The 19,355-nt window shown below is 54.1% G+C and overlaps 1 protein-coding gene across 1 annotated transcript in view; it reads right to left on the bottom strand.

Moving 5' to 3' along the window:
* GRIP2 (glutamate receptor interacting protein 2) overlaps window positions 1-8,741 on the bottom strand; it is a 103,869-nt gene extending 95,128 nt beyond the window's left edge. The window contains exon 1 of the mRNA XM_061397234.1: window positions 8,655-8,741. Within this exon, the coding sequence (XP_061253218.1) occupies window positions 8,655-8,709 (55 nt within the window). The 5' untranslated portion in view covers window positions 8,710-8,741. The remainder of the gene's footprint in view (window positions 1-8,654) is intronic.
* Between the last annotated feature and the right edge of the window lie 10,614 nt (window positions 8,742-19,355).

The following is a 19,355-nucleotide window of genomic DNA, read 5'->3' as shown; positions in this document are numbered from 1 at the left end:
CACATCCTGCAGTTTTCTAATGTGAAAGCTCCCCGCCTCCTCCCACCTACCCTTAAAATTTAACAGCAACTAATTTGTTTGAGTTACTGTCAGTGCCAAGCAAGGTGTATTCATGGGCTGGGTACGGTCGTCTCTGCCCTGCCAATCTGGCCAGACCCACCTTTCCAGAACAGAGCCCCACTCCCCAACCCCAGCCACTTCATGCAAGCCCACACTACACAGCTGTGGACACGGAACGCTTTTCTGAGCTTTTTCACCTGCTAATCTGTGGGTCTAAAGTGCCTTTCCCTGATCCTTTCCTTCCTGGCCAACTCACCATTGCTCTTTGAAACCCCAGTCAGAAAGTGAAAGTCGCCCAGTTGTGTCAGACTCTTTGTGACCCCCATGGGCTATACAGTCCATGGAAGAATTCTCCAGGCCAGAAGACTGGAGTGGGTAGCCTTTCCCTTCTCCAGGGGATCTTCCCAACCCAGGGATTGAACCCAGGTCTCTCGCATTGCAGGAGGTTTCTTTACCAGCGGAGCCACAAGGGAAGCCCACTCAGGCCAGATGTCAACACCAGTTCCCCAACCCAGACAGAGTTCCATGCTCCTTCCCTGAGTGCCCCATCACTCGTGACTCTTGGGACTGGAATTCCAAAGGAAGCAGCCTGGGGTCACAGAAGGAGCCCCGGCTTGGGAGAAAGACACCCCCTGAGGTGAAATTCCTGCTGTGCTGCAACCCAGCAGTACATTCTCAGACAAATGACTTAACCTCCCTGCGCCTCACGTTCCCAAGGGTTAGACGGAGATACTGAGCTCTGAACTCAGGCTGGGGTTCTGAAATGGTATAAGCCGAAGAACTGATGCTTTCGATTTGTGGTGTTCGAGGAGACTCTTGAGAGTCCCTTGGACCTCAAGGAGATCAAACCAGTCAATCCTAAAGGAAACCAACCCTGAACATTCATTGGAAGGACTGATGCTGAAGCTCTGATACTTTGGCCACCTGATGCCAAGAGCCGACTCATTGCAAAAGACCCTAAGGCTGGGTAAGACTGAAGGCAGGAGGAGAAGGGGACGACAGAGGATGAGATGGTTGGATGGCATCACCGACTCGATGGACATAAGTTTGGGTAAGCTCTGGGAGAGGGTGAAGGACAGCGAGGCCTGGTGTGCTGCATGCAATCCACGGGGTTGCAAAGAGTCACACATGACTTAGCGAGTGACTGAACAACAAATAAGAGAAGGGACTGGCACTTAGTAGGGGCTTAGTAAGAGTTTGCAGAATGAAAGGACAAACTTTAAAAACAAACAAATATTTTCTCAGAATGCTCTGAACACCCCACATGGAAAAGTTAGCTAATTTTCTGGAAGGGAGCCCAGGGGTTCCCTACACTCCTGAGCAACCTGTCCTCTACTGCCATCTCCTGATTTCAAAGAAGGCCACGGACTATCTGCCCCTCCGTGGCATGCACTCTGAGGAGCCATTCAAGGCTGAGGACTGGGGAGGAGTCCCTGGAGGGTAAACTGAGGCAGACCAGCCAAAGGAAGAAGAGTGGGCAGATCCAAGCCCCTGGCGTTTGGGAAGCACCACCAGAGGCAGCAGCCCACAGGGCTCAGCCGCACACGCGCACGCTCTGTGAGAGCTCGGCCTCCTTGGTCTTCAGCACTGCGTGCCCACGTCTGGCACGCAACAGGAGCTCAAAAAACCATCCGCTGATTGAGTGGGCTGCTAATTAAATAATACCAATAAGGATGTTTTGCAGGGACTTCCCTGGTGGTCCAGTGGTTAAGAATCTGCCTGCCAACATAGGTTCGATCCCTGTTTGGGGAAGCAAGATTCCACATCTGAGCCCGAGCACCCTAGAGCCTGTGGAAATCAACAAGAGAGCCCGCTGCAAAAGAAGCCCACACCCTGCAACTAGAGACTAGCCCCCACTCACTGCCGTTAGAGAAAGCCCGTGTACAGCAATGAAGACCCAGCACCAGCAAAACACAAACACTGAACTCCTAAAAGGGCGATATGGCTAATAAACCAATCGGATCAGATCAGATCAGTCGCTCAGTCGTGTCCGACTCTTTGCGACCCCATGAATTGCAGCACGCCAGGCCTCCCCGTCCATCACCAACTCCCGGAGTTCACTCAGACTCATGTCCATCGAGTCAGTGATGCCATCCAGCCATCTCATCCTCTGTCGTCCCTTTCTTCTCCTGCCCCCAATCCCTCCCAGCATCAGAGTCTTTTCCAATGAGAAACCAATAACATTAAAAAAGGCAGCGGGATGTTCTGCAAAGCATAAACTGCCATAAAAATGCAGTTCCCCATGAAGGGGTTTGCTGCCCCCTCCACACTCAGATCTGTCCTGGCCGGCTCTGGAGCTGGGGCCCCAGGGCGGGACACTGAAAAGATGGATGGGACAGGGTTCCTGCCCTATGGAGCCCAAATCCAGCAGAGAAGAGAGATGAGCAGACACATGGTTATGTTCCAGTAGAAGAGGAGCTGGAATACAAATGTGGTGTGAGAGGCCAATTCTACCATGTTGGGGGGAAGGGACAACAGGAAGCCGCACCCTGCCCTGGTCTAAGGCAGGAACCCGAGGAGACACTAATTTGCTGGGTGAGAAGAGGGTGGGAGAAGAGGTGGCAGCCTGAGCGAAGGCTCAGAGGTGGGGCAGAACAAGGTCTATGCACGATTCTGGAGCAAAGAGAGGTTACTGCAGCCAGATCCCAAAGGGCTGGGAATATCAGAGGCCTCCAGCTTCAAAGGCAGCGTCATCTGACCCCTCAGAGTTCGTTTAAATTGATGCTCAGCATTTTAAAGTTGGCCGGTAGCACTTAAAACTGGATTTTTAGCTTCTCTAGGAAAAAAGAAAACACAGCAACAACAAAAAAGATCAGAATATCTGGTGGGCTGAGCCAGGGCTCCTATAAAGCCTAACTCTCTGTTTCAACTCTGTCCTCCAGGCTCATTTTGCTCCCTTCAAATATTTATTGAGCAAGTACTATGGTTGTTCCTGTTGTGTTTCCCCCCTCAAGCCTACCTGGGCTTCTGCTGTAGAAAGTCAACAGCAATCTAAAGAGAAATGAGGCAAATAAACTTATTTAAAAAACAGAGACAGATTCAGACTTAGAGAACGATATCATGGTTACCAAGGGGGATGGCCAGAGGGGAGGGATAGTTAGGGAGTTTGGGACAGACACATAGACACTGCTATATTTAAAATGGACAATCAGCGAGGACCTACTGTGTAGCACATGGGACTCTGTTCAAGGTTATGTGACAGCCTGGATGGGAGGGGGTTTGGGGAAGAATGGATACCTGTGTACGAATGGCTGAGTCCCTTTGCTCCCCATCTGAAACTACCACAACACTGCTAGTCAACTATACTCCAATACAAAATAAAAAGTTTAAAAAAAAGAGTAAAAAGTCAACAGCGAAGGAAATACTTGGATGAGGTTTTTGCTTGTTTGTTTCCCCGCTCCCTTTATAAGCAAAATTAATGTGCAGATCTCTTGTCCTTTTGCCCACCAAGTGAAAGAAAAAGAGATACTATTTTTTAAAAAAAGGAGAGGAGAGAAACACCAGATCTACAATGTTATACCATCCTCGGCTGGGCGGGGGAAGCAGGCGATTCTGCACACTGACATCACAGTCTGCATCACGGGACACAACTTCCGCCACTCAAAGCTTGCTGTGCGTTTCTGGAGGTACAGGGAGACGTTTAAAGTCGGCTTCAGTGTTGACACCGCAGTTATTAAAACCAAACAAAAGATCCTTTCTCAAGTCTGGCTGGCTCTTCTGAAATTTCTCTGAGCCCCCACTACCTGATTTAAGGAAACGAGCAGATGTTTCACAGCAGGAAGCACATTAGCTCCAGATGCCGCCGCTTTGTTCAAGACGTGCACACAGACGCACTGGCAGACACACACACACACACACACACACACACACACACACACAGAGGACTTGGGGCAGCGAACGTTCGCGGCTCCCCTTCCAGCACTTGGCATGCTCACATGGACCATTTGTAACCTCTGCCTGCAAGTCTGACAGAAAGATGAGCAGCGGGAATAAGTAGCCAATCAGATCCCACCCCATCGTCTTCCCGCTGTCTCCTAGGTAACCAGCAAAGGGACACATCAGCTAGCTGGGTACCACAGGGACGGACACACACACGATCCCCTAAAAGTCCATAATTGCAGACCCGCTGGATGAGCCTGTCAGAACCCTGGACAGTTCCCCAGCGCGCTTTCAGTGCCCTTGGTTCCTGCTCATCCGGCAGTCTTAGCTCCTACAGCTTTCCCACCTCCGCCCCTATACCCATGCCTGGCGTGCCTCTCCCACTGCCATCTCCATCAGTCAAAACCTTGCTCATCTTCAGAGCCAACCCAAGTCCTTGGTCAAGACTTCCAATGCCTCCCATCGGAGAATAAAACCCACCCTCCTCTCCTATGGTGATCTGGCCTTCCGTGACCTGGCTCCTCCAGCCTCTTCACTCATCACCCTCCTCCCTCGCTTCTTTCTCTTCCTCCAATAGGTCAAACCCGTCCTCCCCACACTAACCCTTGGAAGCCAGGGCTTTTGACACTTGCTGTTCCCTCTACCTACACAGGAGAAGGAAACGGCAACCCACTTCAGTATTCTTGCCTGAAGAATCCCCTGGGAAGAGGAGCCTGGCAGGCGACAGTCCACGGGGTCACAAGAGTCGGACATGACTTAGCGACTAAACCACCAACAACCCTACCTAGACAGCTCTGCCTTCTGCTCTTGGCATGGCTGAGCTTTCTTGTTCTTCAGTCTTGGCTCAAAAGTCACCTTCTCAGAGAGGCCCTCCCTGACACCCTCCTTGGCCAGCCTCTCTAAAGAAGTCTCCTCCTCTGGGACTCTCCACTACATCACCATGTTCCTGTGTTGTCTTCCTTTCACCGTTGATGCTGAGACAATCCCATTCCTATTTACTTGCTTACTTGCTCCCTGTCTCTCCCCAGAATGTAAAGTCCCTTACAGAAGGGTCTCTGGTTCATGCCGGTATCCCCAGCCCCCAGAACAGGGCCCAGGAAATATCTGGTGAGTGACTAAAAAGTCATTTCCTCCTGACTGCTTCTGTATTTCGCCCTCTCTCTACTAAGAGTCGGGCGTGATGAGTTCTATTAACCCTCCTGGCTAACATTCCAAAAGTCCATTAGAGAGCAGAAAGGACTGGCATAAGGAGGAAAATTAATCAGGCCACACCACGGGAAGAGCTTGCCGGTGGAGATCCGACTGTCTCCACTGGGTCGCAGGGCCCTCCTCCTCTGAGCAGCCTCTCTCTGACCGGGAATTGGCTGCTGCTTTCAACTCCACGTTCCCCAGGCACTGGGCACCTTGAACTTTTGTTATCTGAGGGACTGGGGGGCAACCTGAGGCTGAGGACTGGTGTTTATTTTTCTGATCCCACACAGAGATCAGCAGGAGCCTGGAGGAGAGAGGCGAGTGTCCTCTAGAAGGGTTTATTGTGGCGAAGAGAAGGGAATCTGTTGCTGTCTATGGGGCCACAAAACTCAAGGTGATGGTTCATTAGAACACAAGTTTCTCTCTCTCCGTCTCCCATCACACACACACACACACACAAACACACCCCTCAAAAGCATCATGAAGAGTCGCAGAGTTCCCCAATTCCTGTGGCCGTGTGTGTTTCTCTTCAAGAGACATGACTACTACATGAGGTGCTAAGTACTGTGCAGTGACCCAGACACACACACTGGGTAAGTGTGTGCTGAGCACAACCACACTTTTGGCCAACCTCACTGGGCAAGGCTGGCCGATGGGTCCAAGTATCCACACAGCAGACACAACCCAGACTGGATTCCCCCAAACCCTAGGACTTCAGAGCCTCAAGATGACTGCTCATAATCCAGAAACCCACCCTGAGTCTTGAGTGCTCCACTGACCAGAACACTAGATCACTTCCCCAAATCTAAGCACGCGTGCATGCTCACTCAGCTGTGTCCGACTCTTTGCAACCCCACGGACTGTAGCCCGCCAGGTTTCTCTGTCCATGGGATTTCCCAGGCAAGCATACTGGAGTGGGTGGCCATTCCTTCCTCCAGGGGATCTTCCTGACCCAGGGATCAAACCAGTGTCTCCTGTGTCTCCTGCATTGCAGGTGGATTCTTTACCTGCCGAGCCATCCGGGAAGCCCCGTCTTCACCCCACCAAACGTGAAGTGGATATAAAGATCAGGAAAGGAAGATGGGGATTAATATTTCTTGAGCACCGACCACTTGCCAAGCCATGTTAACACTGACTCTCCAAGACCACATGCAAGGGTACCTTTCCCACTTCACGGATGGAAAACCGGAAGCTCAGAAGAACTAAGCACTGGGCCCAAGGTCACACAGCTGGCCAGCAGAGACGCTAAGCTGGGGCCCTGGGTCTGGTCTCCAAGCCCACTCTCCTTTCCCTGGGGCCTTAACTTACGCCGCCCAACAAGCAGACAAGCTGGTCTTGTTCAGAATGTCCCTCTTGCTGGCTGAAGCTCTTCTTTGAGGATGCCAGGCCTGCAGCCCCATCTCTGCAGCCATCTCTCTCCCTCACTCAAGCTCGGCTGACCTCCCACAGGGCTCCTGTCCAGCTGGGCCCACATCGCAGAGTTTCTCATCTGAGACCTGGCCCACGGGAAACCATTTTCCCATGGCCCAGAGTCAGCTGGGGATTTTTGTCTTTTTAAAATAGCAATTTCCTGCCAGGCAAGGGTGGAGACACCAGTCACCCTCCGATTCAGTGCCGAGCTCAGAGATCAGTCTTAGGTAAGATTTCCCAAGGAAAACTCAGACGCTGGGTATCTCATGGCATTGAGGCAGGGGACGGGGGCTCCTCTTCAAGACGGTGGCCAGCGGCAGGTGAAAGGTCTGCAGGCGTCACAAGACGCCCGCACCTCGTACAGGTCACCCGTGAGCCTTGGGCAAGCCCACGTGCATCTCAAACATGCCACCCGCGTGCCGGCATGCACACCTCACACACACACACACACACCACCCGCGTGCCTCACCCATGGCGAGTGGGAATCCAGGAGCGAGGCAGCAACACCCTCCGTCTCAGGACATCACGGCCTCCCACTTGCCAGTCTGCCCTGGGCTGTGCGCAGTGCCCAGGGGCCAAGATCTCACATTTTTCTCCCTAGGCAGGCCCTCCCCTTAGGGACACAGAAAGTGAGCCTCGCAGAGCCGGAAGGACGGGTCCAAGACCACGGAGCAGGCCTCTGGCTGAGCTGCGCTGTTTTCTGAAGGCACTGGGCCCCTGGCTCTGAAGATGCACTTCTTAATTTATTCCTCTCCTTTGGGGCAGCTCCATGGTGCCCGCTCTACCCACCTGCCCCCTCCCTCCACCGAAAGGAAGGAAGCCTGGGCACCTGCCCCGCCCCCACCTTTGCCCGTTTTCCAGAACTGACCTAGCGTTGGGGACAGGACAGGAGGGGCAGGGACCTGCTCTCAGCTGTCCCTCTCCCCGCTTGCCTCATGCCCCATTCAAGAGCATCCTGGGCTGGACTGGACACGAATCCTTTCCCAGGAACTGAGCCTGGTCCGACTCTGGGCGGGCAGAAACGGGAAGGAGTCGGGGCAGGGGGCTGGCACGACCGAATTCTCGCCAGTAACGCAGACCTGGGTTCGTTCACCTCCAGCTTTTCCACTCAGCGGTGTCGTGACCTTGGGCGAGAGGCATCCTCCCTGGAGCTCAATGCCCTCCCTGGCCAGGAGGAAAGAACAGCGCCCTCCCCAGGGGTGGCCGCGAAGGTGAAAGGCAGAGGCGGAAGTGTGGGCCCGGATGCACAGTGCCCGCTGCCTGTAAGCCCGCCTTCGTGCCCCCCGAAGTGAGCCGAAGGTGGGCACTGCCATCCCTGCCTGGCTCTGCCCCCTCGACACCGTTCTGGCAATTCACCGAAGCCGAACTTCCCTCGGCGGTGGCCAGACCCGGGCGCGGGTCCTCCTTAACCTCCAGCCCGCGCGGCCAGCGGCCCCGGCCACAGGTAAGCTGCGGGGCAGCCCGGGGGGCGGCCGGCGGAGGCGGCTGCGCCGCTGCGCTGCGGCAGGGCCCGGCCGGCTCCCCGCTCTCCGCGCACCCCTTCCCGCCTCCGGCCTCTCTGCAACTTTGAGGAACTGCAGACTCTGGGGTCGTCGCGGGGCGGCTGCCGGGCGCGCGGAGCAAAGTTGAGTCCCAGCGACGGCAGCCTCGGGATCCCCAGGCCCCAGCCGCGGTGAGCGCGCGCACACCGGACCCCCCCACCCCGGGCCAACTCGCGGGGACGCACGTGGTCGCTGCGCCGGCCTCGGCCGCTCCAAGGACCAGACTCGCGCGCCGGTCGCGGGCTGCGCCCTGGGGCGTCCAGAGCCCTTCGCCTCCGACCCCCAGCCCCAAGCGGTCGCCCGGGCCCCGGTCCCACCTCCGCGCGCCCGGTGCAGCCGCCCGCTGTGTCCCCCCCGGCCCGGCTGCGCTCCAAGCCGCATGTCCTGCGGTGACCCTTCGGGCTCGGCGCTTCAGGCGCTTCCCTCCCGCGCCTGGGAAGCAGACGGCCGTCCGCCCCTCGCCTCCCGCGGGGACCCCCAGCGGACGCCCCCCGATCAGCCCCGCGCTGGGCCCGCCCTCCTCGCCCCGCGCCGCGCCGGTGCTCACCGGCCTGGGCGGCGGCCGCGTCCTACCTTCGTCCGGCAGCCGCTGCAGGCAGAAGGCGAGGTTCCTCCGCCAGCCCCGCATCCCGGCGGCCGCCCTGCGGCCCGGCCCGGCCTCGCCAGCCCGGCCCCGCCCCCGCCGGGCCCGGCGGCGCAGCGCAGCGCTGGGGAGGGCCGTGCGCCCAGGGCGCGGCGGGCATGGGCGGCCGCCGAGGGTCGAGGGTCTCGAGCGGCCGCCAAGCGCTCGGCTCAGCTCCGGAGCCCGCCGCTGAGCAGAGGCGCCCCGAGAGCGCGCGCTTTCCCGGGCGCGGGGGCGCGGCGGCCGGGGCTGGCGGGGGCGGCGCGGAGCGCGGCCGGAGGGGCCCCCGCAGCGGCCTGAGCCGGCTTGCCGCGCCAGCCTCCCGCGAATCCGCACTTAGCACGTCCCAGGAACGCTCATCACCGCGAATCAGACCGTGAATGAATGAGTGCAAACAATGAATGCAGGAATAAATGGGTGAATAAGGGAGGGAATCAGTGAGTGAACACATGGGTGTATGGATGAGTGCGAAAACGGTGACGGAATGAGTTAATGAATTAGTGAATGGGTGTATGATTTATGTAAATTAGCGAGTGAATAAATGGGGGGTGGGGAGGAATACATCAATAAGTGGCTGAATAAATGAAAGAACGAGTGAATCAGCGAGTGTCCCCGGGCTTCAGGCTTGTAAAAGGCAAACGACAGAGCCCTCACCTCTGCCCTGCGCGTGGGGTCTTCGAGTTGTATCTTGGGGTAAAGGAGGCTCAGAGAGGGCAGGCCCTGCCCGTGGACCCAGCAAAAAGCTGGAGGCCAGCGGTCAGAAGGTCTGTCTATCTGCAGGCTTTGTCCACTGAAGCCCACCAGAGCTCGCTTCCATCAGCCCAGCAGCCACTAAGCTCCCCAGGGCGCAGTGTTTCTGAGGAAGAACAGCCAGGGAAGGGGCACTGGGAGTCCTAGCCTTGGAAATCAGACTCGCTTCTTCCTTTAGAATGCGGGGAAGGAGGTGTGTGAGCAATCCAGACAAAGGAATACCACACAGCCATTAAAAAAAGGAGGAAAGGTCTCTTTGGAAGAGGGCAAAGTGGAGTACATGTTTATAAAATGTGCAGGGAAAAAAGTGAAGGCTCTGCCTTCATGTTTGCTCGAGCATGTGGAAAATTCTCTCTTGTGGACACACAGATCCTCTTGACAGAGTGGCTGGGGGCAGATGCGGGAGACTCTCTTCTCATTGCATCCTTGTTTGTGCTTCTTGAAAATTTTAAGTGACTTTATTTGTTATTTAAAATTATTTTAAATCGTTTTGTTTATTTTGGGTTGTGCTGGGTCTTCTTTGCTGCAGGGGCTTTTCTCTAGTTGCGGTGGCTCCTCCTGTTGCGGAGCACAGGCTCTAGGGGCACTGGCTTCAGTAGTCGCGTCTCCCAGGCTTTAGAGCACAGGCTCAGTAGTACTCAGAGGCGCGTGGGCTGAGTTGCTCTGCCGCATGTGGGATCTTCCCGGACTAGGGATCGAACTGGTGTCTCCAGCATTGGCCGGCAGATTCTTGACCACTGAGCCACCAGGAAAGCCTTTGAAATTTTGAACTCTGGAAATGCGTTAAGGAGTTCATCCTCAGTCATGTCTGACTCTTTTTTTGACCCCCATGGACTTGTAGCCCACCAGGCTCCTCTGTCCGTGGAATTCTTCAGGCAAGAATACTGGAGTGGGTTGCCATTTCCTCCCACAGAGGAACGTCCCTGCCCGGGATTGAACCTGCGTCTCCTGCACTGGCAGACGGCTTCTTTACCACTGCGGATTACCTATCTAAGAAAATTACTTAAGGTTCTTAAATAAATAAAATTTTATGACAGCAAGAAAAAGCATTTGTAACTCAGTAAAGGCTGCCTCCCCCCTGCCCAATCAAGTCACCATGTTTGCGTAGCTGCCTCCCTCCCCGCTCCTGCTCTGAGAGGGAGGGGGTCTTGCTAGTCAACAGCAGAGTAAAGTACGAACGCGGGGCTCAGCAGAAAACACTGCCCTCCACGAGCACTGGGGGAAGACAAGTGGCCTCTGCTTGCATCTTGGGTTAGTCTGTGTTTAGCCAGGTGTCCTTGGGCAAATGACCTTATCTCTTTGAGCCACAGATTCCCCACCTGGAAACGAGGAACCATCATAAGTGTCCTTACAGAGTCCAGGAAAGCTGGAGCCAGGTGCTTGTATTCCAAAAGGCAATCCCAGGTGTCTTGATCCTATCAGTGAAGCCAACCTAACCTTTGGCCTTCAGAAGTACCCCTTTTGTAAGGTAAGCGTGGGCTTTTATGGGATCTTAGACCCCCAATACTTCTGCAAAGTTGGTGTAATTAACCCATGTTACAAAGGAGGGCAGTGTGGCCCAGAGAGGTTGTGTCTTTCTCAAGGTCACACAGCCAGAAGTTGGCAGAACTGGTCGTCAAACCCAGATCTGCCCAGCTCCAAGCACCCCCAGACAGTGCCACACACTCAGTCTATCTGATCCACCTATCACCTATTTGTGCTCCTAAGACCCTCAAATGGGTCACACCCCAGCCCCGTATTCATCGTGAATCATTAATCACTTCAGTATGTCGGGAGCAGGCCCAGGGGGTTGGGGTGAGGCCGGGGCAGATCAGCACAAAGGCCCGAGTCCACAGAGTGCTGACTCTACAACTTGTCTTATTGGCCAAGAGCTTTTGACGAGGAAGTAAGTCTTTCCCGGCTGCAGAATCGTGAATCACTGCTGTCTGTACCCAGATGGATGGCCTCATGCATGGCCCAGATGCCCGCAGCCCAGAGGGTGACGGGGCTGGGATGGCTGATGGGAAAGGCAGTGCTTCCAGTGCCAAGGTCAGGAGGCTCTGGCAGAAGAAGGCAGTTAGCAGGGCAGGGCAGAGTCCTGGGCCTCTCCAGGATGGGCCGTGTGGGTGAGGGGAAAGTCTTTCAACTCCTGCTGCTGCAGAGTATGCCACCCTAAAGTCAAGTGGTGTAAAGCGGTCAAGTTATTATGGCTGTGAATTCTAGGGTCGGGAATCTGGACAGGGCAGAGGGCATGTCTCAGTTCCATGATATCTGGGCGCTCAGCAGGGAAGGCTGGAGGCTGGCACCATCCAGAGGCCTCTTGCCTCACTGGTTCCTGAGCTGGATGGTGGCCTCAGGGCAGCTGAACTGCTCACATTGGGCTCAGAGGTCCCAGAGTAAGCCTTTCAAACAGCACAGGTGGAGCCTGCTCCACTTTCACGACCCTGCATCAGACGGCACAAGCCTCACATCCTGTTTATTCTTTTTTTTTTTTTTTTTTAGTTTTAAAGCATCTCTTTATTTAAAAATGTTATAAATGCAATATGTATTGTTGGGAATAAAATAAACTCAAATAATACAGATGTATCCTTAAAGCAGCCACCAGCCTCCCAAATTCCAAGCACAGACTCCCCCTCTTATGGGAGGAGTGTCGAAGGATTTGCACATATATTTGAATCCCACAGAAGGGAAAAAAAAAATGTCAGAGGAAAGAAGAGGAGGAAGAATAACAGAAGAAATCCTATTCGCTGAAGGAGAAGAAAGAGAAAAAGTTATAGAGATGACGAAGGGTCAGAGAAGAAATCATTTGCCAGGAGGAGCGATCAGAGAAGTAGCAGTGATGAGAAGAGTGGTGCCTGGACAGGTAACGCTAAGGACAGGAACAAGGAAATAGTAGCCGCCTGAATCTGAGGAACTGCAGAAGGAATCTGCTGTTGTTCAGTCCCTGAGGCGTGCCCGACTCTTTTGACCCCGTGGACCGCAGCATGCCAAACTTCCCTGTCCTCCACTATCTCCCTGAGCTTGCTCAAACTCACATCCATCGAGTCAGTGATGCCATCCACCCATCTCATCCTCTGTTGTCCCCTTCTCCTCCTGCCCTCAATATTTCCCAGCATCAGGGTCTTTTCTAATGAGTCAGGTCTTCATATGAGGTGGCCAAAGGATTGGAGTTTCAGCTTCAACATCAGTCCTTCCAATGAACACCCAGGACTGATCTCCTCTAGGATGGACTGGCTGGATCTCCTTGCAGTCCAAGGGACTCTCAGGAGTCTTCTCCAACACCACAGTTCAAAAGCATCCATTCTTTGGCACTCAGCTTTCTTTATGGTCCAACTCTCACATCCACGCATGACTACTGGAAAAACCATGGCTTGGACTAGATGGACCTTTGTGGGCAGTAGGAATGGGAGGGTTAAAATATGAGAGGCTGTTCTATGGGAGGGAGCGGAGAAACAGAAGTGTGCAAACACCAAGGCAGTCTGTGCAGGGTAATGCTGGGGAAATAGCAACCAGAACGGCAGCAAGTGAGTAAGCTTGCAGTGTGATAGGATCAGGGGAGAAAGTAGTAGGGATGGAATGTTGTAAGCAGAGGAGCAGAAGCGGGAAGAGGAGCCAAGAGTGTGGGAGAAATGAGTTCTTGATGAGGGCAGAAGCAGCAGAAACGAGAGGTGGTGTGGCAGAGAGATTCAGGATCCAGGAGGCTCCGGAAACAGGGAGTAAGGACCACGTTTCCAAACCAAAGAAACAAACAGCTGGAAGGAGGCATCAAGTTCATCTAGTCCACCTTCCCATTTTACAGGTGAGGAAACTGAGGCTTCTAAGCTTAGTCAGTAAGCTTTCTTACTGCATGTGTAACACTGACTGATGTGGGGTTTTGAGACCTCATTCTTCTGGCCCTCAGGGAGGATGGATTGGTGAGGCAAGATCAGAAGCAGGGAGGCTGATGAGGGGTGTGTGATGGTCCAGGTGAAGGTGAGGGGCCATGCCCTGGGGCAGGGATCCTAGAGATGACTGAAGGGGAGGAGGCACATATGGTAACATTGTGTGATGTGGCTATGCTCCAGCAACGAAGGCTGGCTGAATACCCCACATGAATGAGTCTGGAATCTCCACCGTACTGGTAGGATGTGTGTGTGTGTGTGTATACATACATATAGATATTGATATATCGATATATAGATATTTAGACATAGATAGGTATAGACAGATTTATTTTTAGAAAAGAGCCTTCCCTGGTGGTTCAGATGGTAAAGAATCTGCCTGCAATGTAGGAGACCTGGGTTCGATCCCTGGGTTGGGAAGATTCCCTGGAAGAGGAAATGGCAACCCACTCCAGTATCCTTGCCTGGAGAATCCTATGCACAGGGGAGCCTGTCCATAGGTGGGCTACAGTTCATGGGGTCATGGAGTCAGACATGACTGAGCAGTCGACTAACACATATGTATGGAGACGGAGAAGTCTAGTCCTGGGAAAGCTAATGATGAAAGTTCCAGTCTGAGTCCTAAGGCAGGAGAAGACCAACGCCCCACCTCCAAGACTGGCATACAGAAAAGCTTCTTTCTTAGCCTTTTATACTATTCAGGCTTTCAATGGATTGGACGGGGCCCGTCCACGCTGGGGAGGGCAAGCTGCTTTACTCAGTCAACTGACTGAAATGTTAATCTCATCCAGGGACATCCACACAGACACATGCAGTGTAACATTTGACTAAATACCTGGGCGCCTTAAGGCCAGTCAAGCTGACACACGAAATTAACCGATCTCATTTAATGCTTCTGATCAAAGAGGGGTTTGTGCCTTTTCCTTTGCAGCTGAGGGAACTGAGTCCCAGGGAGGCCAAATGTATCTGAGCTGGAGCCCCAGCCTGATCATGCCAAGGCTGACACTGGGCCAGAGCATCAGCCAGGCTGACAAATGACCCAACCCAGATGCACTCATTACAGGAACGTTACCTGCAGGACCCAACAGACCGCTGAATCCTTAGTGGCCAAATACGAGACAAGCTTCTTTCTCACTTGTGGGAAGCTCCAAATCAGCTTCTCCATGTGGTCATTCAGAGATCAAGTTTCTCCTGTGTTGTGACCCCATTTCCACGTGATTTATGCACACTGAGCGGGTGAAAGGGAACAGGACACAGGGATGCTTGAGAGGGCTCTAGGGTCCAGGCCTGGAAGAGGCTTACATCACATAAGATATGTGGATATAGACATATACATACAGGACTCCCCGGTGGCCCCAAAGGTAAAGGATCTGCCTGCAGCACAGGAGACTCGAATTTGATCCCTGGGTCAGGAAGATCCCTGGGTCAGGAAGATCCCTGGGTCAGGAAGATCCCTGGAGGAGGGCATGGCAAACCCACTGCAGTATTCTTGCCTGGAAATTCCACAGACAGAGTAGCCTGGCAGGCTATAGTCCACGGATCTGCAAAGAGTAGGATGCGGCTGAGCAACTAACACACACACACACGCGCGCATGTATACACAGGCTTTCCCTGGTGCCACAGTGGCAAAGAATCCGCCTGCCAATGCAGGAGACCCAGATTCCATCCCTGGGTTGGGAAGATCCCCTGGAGAAGGGAATGGCAAACCACTCCAGTATTCTTGCCTGGAGAATCCCACAGACAGAGGAGCCTGGCAGGCGACAGTCCATGGGGTCACAAAGGTTCTAACACGACTTAGTGACTGAATAGGAGCAGGATACACACACACACTGTCTTAGATTGGGCCAAGCCTTAAACAGGCATTCTTGTGCACACATTTATGTAAGTAGGGGAGAGAGGGAAGCCAGATGAGGCAGGGAAGAAACCAGGCAAGCAGGGATGTGGTTTCAGGAGAAGTCTGGCCTCAGCCTGACCCCACGGGTTGCTCTGGAGCAGGAACAATACTTGAGGGAACAGTGCTTGCCCCCTTCCCACGGGAAGAGTGTAGCATCCCTGACGCGGCCTCCGGGAGGCTCCCGCTGGCTGAAAGCCATTCTCGGGGGCAGGTGCAGCCAGAGCTCTTAGCAGTTGGCACACACAGCAGCTGGGAGGTGGGTGCTCTGTTTTGGTGACGGGAATCTGGGTGGAGTGCACTCAGCATCTCCTATGACAGGAGAGAGAGAGAGGAAAGGTTTCCTGCAGGAGAAGGCTTTTGATCAGGGTCTTGAAAAATCAGCTGGGGTTTTCCAAGAGTGGGGAAATGAAAGTACTGATTTGGGGACTTCCCTGACGGTCCGGTGGTTAAGACCTGACCTTCCAGTGCCGGGGGTGGAGGTTTGATCCCTGGTCGAGGAGCCAAGATCCCACATGCCTCGTGGCCCCAAAACCAAAAGCCATAAAACAGAAGCAATGTTGTAGAAAATTCGATAAAGACTTTCAAGGAAAAATGATCCACATTAAAAAAAATGTTTTTTTAAATAATATCGATTTGGCACCTACTATGAGCCAAATGAATAGGACAGGGAAATTTACCAGTGATAGCTCAGTGGAAAAGGACCTGCCTACCAGTGCAGGAGACTGGTGGGTTCAATCCCTGGATCAGGAAGATTCCTTGGAGAAGGCAATGGCAACCCACTCCAGTATTCTTGCCTGGAGAATCCCATGGACAGAGGAGCCTTGCGGGCTGCAGTCAATGGAGTTGCAAAGAGTCGGCCATGATTTAGCAACTTAATAACAACAACAGTGAACCAAATACTCTCCCCCGATCCAAGCTTGCCTCGTCCCAGGTCTGCAGCCTTGGCACACTGTACGTGAGTGTCCCTGCCTGGACTGTGTGTGGCCTTCTGAGGACGAGTTCTGGGTCTGTTCGCTTTCATCCAGGGCCCCTTTCTCCAGCTCCATGCCATGTACCAGATCCACAGGTGCCAGAGTCCCCAAGGGGCTGGGGGACCCCAGGGTGACACAGACAGGTGGATAAATGGGTCACCACCAAACAAGGGTGGCCAGGAAATACCCCCGGAGCAGTCCCAGCGCCTGGCCCCGTGCTTGTTCAGAGAGGGGCCACGTGTTTGCTGAACGAGAGAAGAACGGCCTTCCCAGTCCTGCCACGTTCCCAAGGCCTCACTGCATCCCCGACACAGAGTAAGATGCTCAGCAGGGATTTGTGGAGTGGGTGTCCGTGGGCATGTTTTGGGCCCAGAGGAGAGAAGCAGGTCGAGCCCGTTGGGGGAGCTGAGTGAGGATCCCAACTGCTGAAAGACTCAGAGGAAAGAAGGCTGTGGTCAGAAGTGAGGCTAAGAGAAATGGTGAAGGCTTATCCCACAGGCTCTGTAGTCTCGTAAGGAGTCTGTTCATCCGTTTATTTGTTTACTTTTTGGGCTGAAATGGGTCTTCATCGTGGTGCGCAGGCTCTGGGTTACCGCACCCAGGCCTCTCTACTCGCAGTGCATGGACTTCTCTAGGTGTGGCTTACGTGGGCTTGGTTGCTCCTCAGCATGTAGAAACTTAGTTCCCCGATCGGGGTAGAACCCTCCCCTGTCCTCTTGATGGAAGGTGGATGCTTAACCACTGGACCACCAGGGAAGCTCCCTGTAAGGAGTTGGGATTTCACTCTAAGGGCAACAGAAAGTCGTGTGGGGTTTGGGGCAGGGGAGAGACATGGTCAGATTCATGTTGCTAGAAGTCCCTCTGGATGGGGTGGCCTGCAAGAGTCCATTCTGTGAGGGAATGGATGTCAAGAGTGGGTGAAAGACCGGGTGGTCATTAGAAGCTGGGGAAGGGTCTACAATTGAGCTAGTGGTGGTCTGGCAAAGCAGGGGAGTGCAGAATAGGTGACGGGGCGGGGGAGGAGGTTATACCGCTCGGTCTTAACTCTATCTCCTGGAGCTTCACCCTTTGCCATTGAACTGTGCAGTGCCTGTTCCTTGACACCAGACTTGGCCATGTGAGGTGCTTCAACCAATGGGATTGCAGTAGATGTGACCCCAGCAGAGGTTGAAATGGACCCCTGCACTTGGGCAGTACTCGCCCTGAGCCTTTGCCATCACCATGTGCCAGGCTGGCCTGGCGGAAGATGGAGACATGTGGACTTGCCCCAGGCCAGGACCAGCCTAGATCTGTGGCCAGCCAGCAACCCCCAGGCACATGAGAGCCCATCCAAAGCTAGAGTACTGCCTAGCCCACCCCCGGCTGATCCTGGACCCATAAACAGATGCTACAATTGGATGCTTTGAGGTCCGGAATTGTTTGTTATGCAGTGAGAAGGCAATGGCACCCCACTCCAGTACTCTCGCCTGGAAAATACCATGGGCAGAGGAGCCTGGTGGGCTGCAGTCCATGGGGTCTCGAACAGTCGGACACGACTGAGTGACTTCACTTTCACTTTTCACTTTCATGCATTGGAGAAGGAAATGGCAACCCACTCCAGTGTTCTTGCCTGGAGAATCCCAGGAACGGGGGAGCCTGGTGGGCTGCCGTCTATGGGGTTGCACAGAGTTGGACACGACTGAAGCGACTTAGCCGCAGCGGCAGCGGTATACATTTCCCCCTCTCTGATCCTTGAGGAATAAAATCCATGACCTGCAGAGATGCCTAAAACCACGAGTAGTACCAACGCCTACACGGAGTGTGCTTTTTCTTTTTTACTGAACTGAAAAAATGTGATTTTGCTCATTTATTCTGGGCTGTGCTAGGTCTTTGTCGCTGTGTGGGCTCTTCTCTAGCTGCAGCGAGCAGGGCTCACTCTCCAGTTGCAGTACCCGGGCTTCTGCGGCAGCGGCTTCTCCTGAAAGAGCGCAGGCCCCAGGCACTCGGGCTTCAGTAGTTGTGCACGGGTTTAGTGGCTTGCCTGGGAAAGAGCCCGCAGCATGTTGGATCTTCCCAGATCGGGGATCAATGTCTCTTGCAGTGGCAGGCAGATTCTTTACCAGGGAAGCCCCCAGACCATGCTTTGCTAACGATAAAGTGTAACGTAGAGATTAGGCACAGTCAGAGAATATCTGAGATGCTGGCATCGCTACTCTTGCACTCAGGGACCACTGTTAAGTCAAAGAAAGGCAACTTGAACACGAACACCGTGATACCAGGACAGCCCATCTGATACCTGAGATGACTGCTAAGTGACTGACACCGGAAGGGAAGCGTATCCAGCGTGGACGAGTTGGACAAAAGAGTGATTCACATCCCAGGCGGGAGGGAGCGCCACAGAGAGAGATTTCAGCACACGACTCAGTGCAGCGAGCGATTTGAAACTCATGGATTGATTATTTCTGGAATCTTCCACGTACAATTTCAGACCACGGCTCACCCTAGGTAACTGAAACACCAGAAATCGAAACCGTAGATGGCATGGGAGGGGTGACTAGGTTTTCTTGCTCTGTGGCAGAAAAGGAGGGGACAGAACCAGACCACTGTGCCATCGATTGCATATGAGAATGAGGTGGGGGGGAGTCTGGAGGACCCTAGTTCTCCGAGTGGTGGGAGCCCTAAATAAAGACAAGGAAGAGGGGGTTCAGAGACTAGCCAGGAAGCAGGTCTGTTGTGAGGAGCAGCAATTCCATTATCTCCGCTCTGAAGGACCGCAGGAAGTCACTCAGGGCTCGCAGAGCCCCACAGTGACCTGGGACCACGAGGAAGGAGGTGCCCTGAACCGAACACCCTTGGGGCTTTCCCAGAGGCGGAACTTAAATGTCCTTTGTCCCTTGTGTTCCCAGAGAGAAACAGACCGTTTCCCCCTTTTCCAGTTGCTAGGACACTAATCTGTCGGAGAAAGGCGTGGGAACATCTGGTTGGTGGGAACAGCGCTTCTGGGAATATCCTTTGTATCCGTGATTCTATAGACTCTGCTGGTGCTCCTGAGGGCCAGGGCCCTCCAGCAAGGGGCTGGCAGCTTGGGCTGGTCACCCGGGCAGTGGCGAGGGGGCAGGGCCCCTTTCAGGGACCTGCCTGGAGGCCAGCGAGCCCGGGGGGCCGTGGGTGCTGCTCGCCTCCCCCAAGGGGCCGGCG

This window comes from Bos javanicus, chromosome 22 (genome assembly GCF_032452875.1).
Source record: "Bos javanicus breed banteng chromosome 22, ARS-OSU_banteng_1.0, whole genome shotgun sequence".
In the NCBI taxonomy this organism is placed as follows: Eukaryota; Metazoa; Chordata; class Mammalia; order Artiodactyla; family Bovidae; genus Bos; species Bos javanicus.
This window is presented reverse-complemented; position numbering and strand designations above follow the sequence as displayed.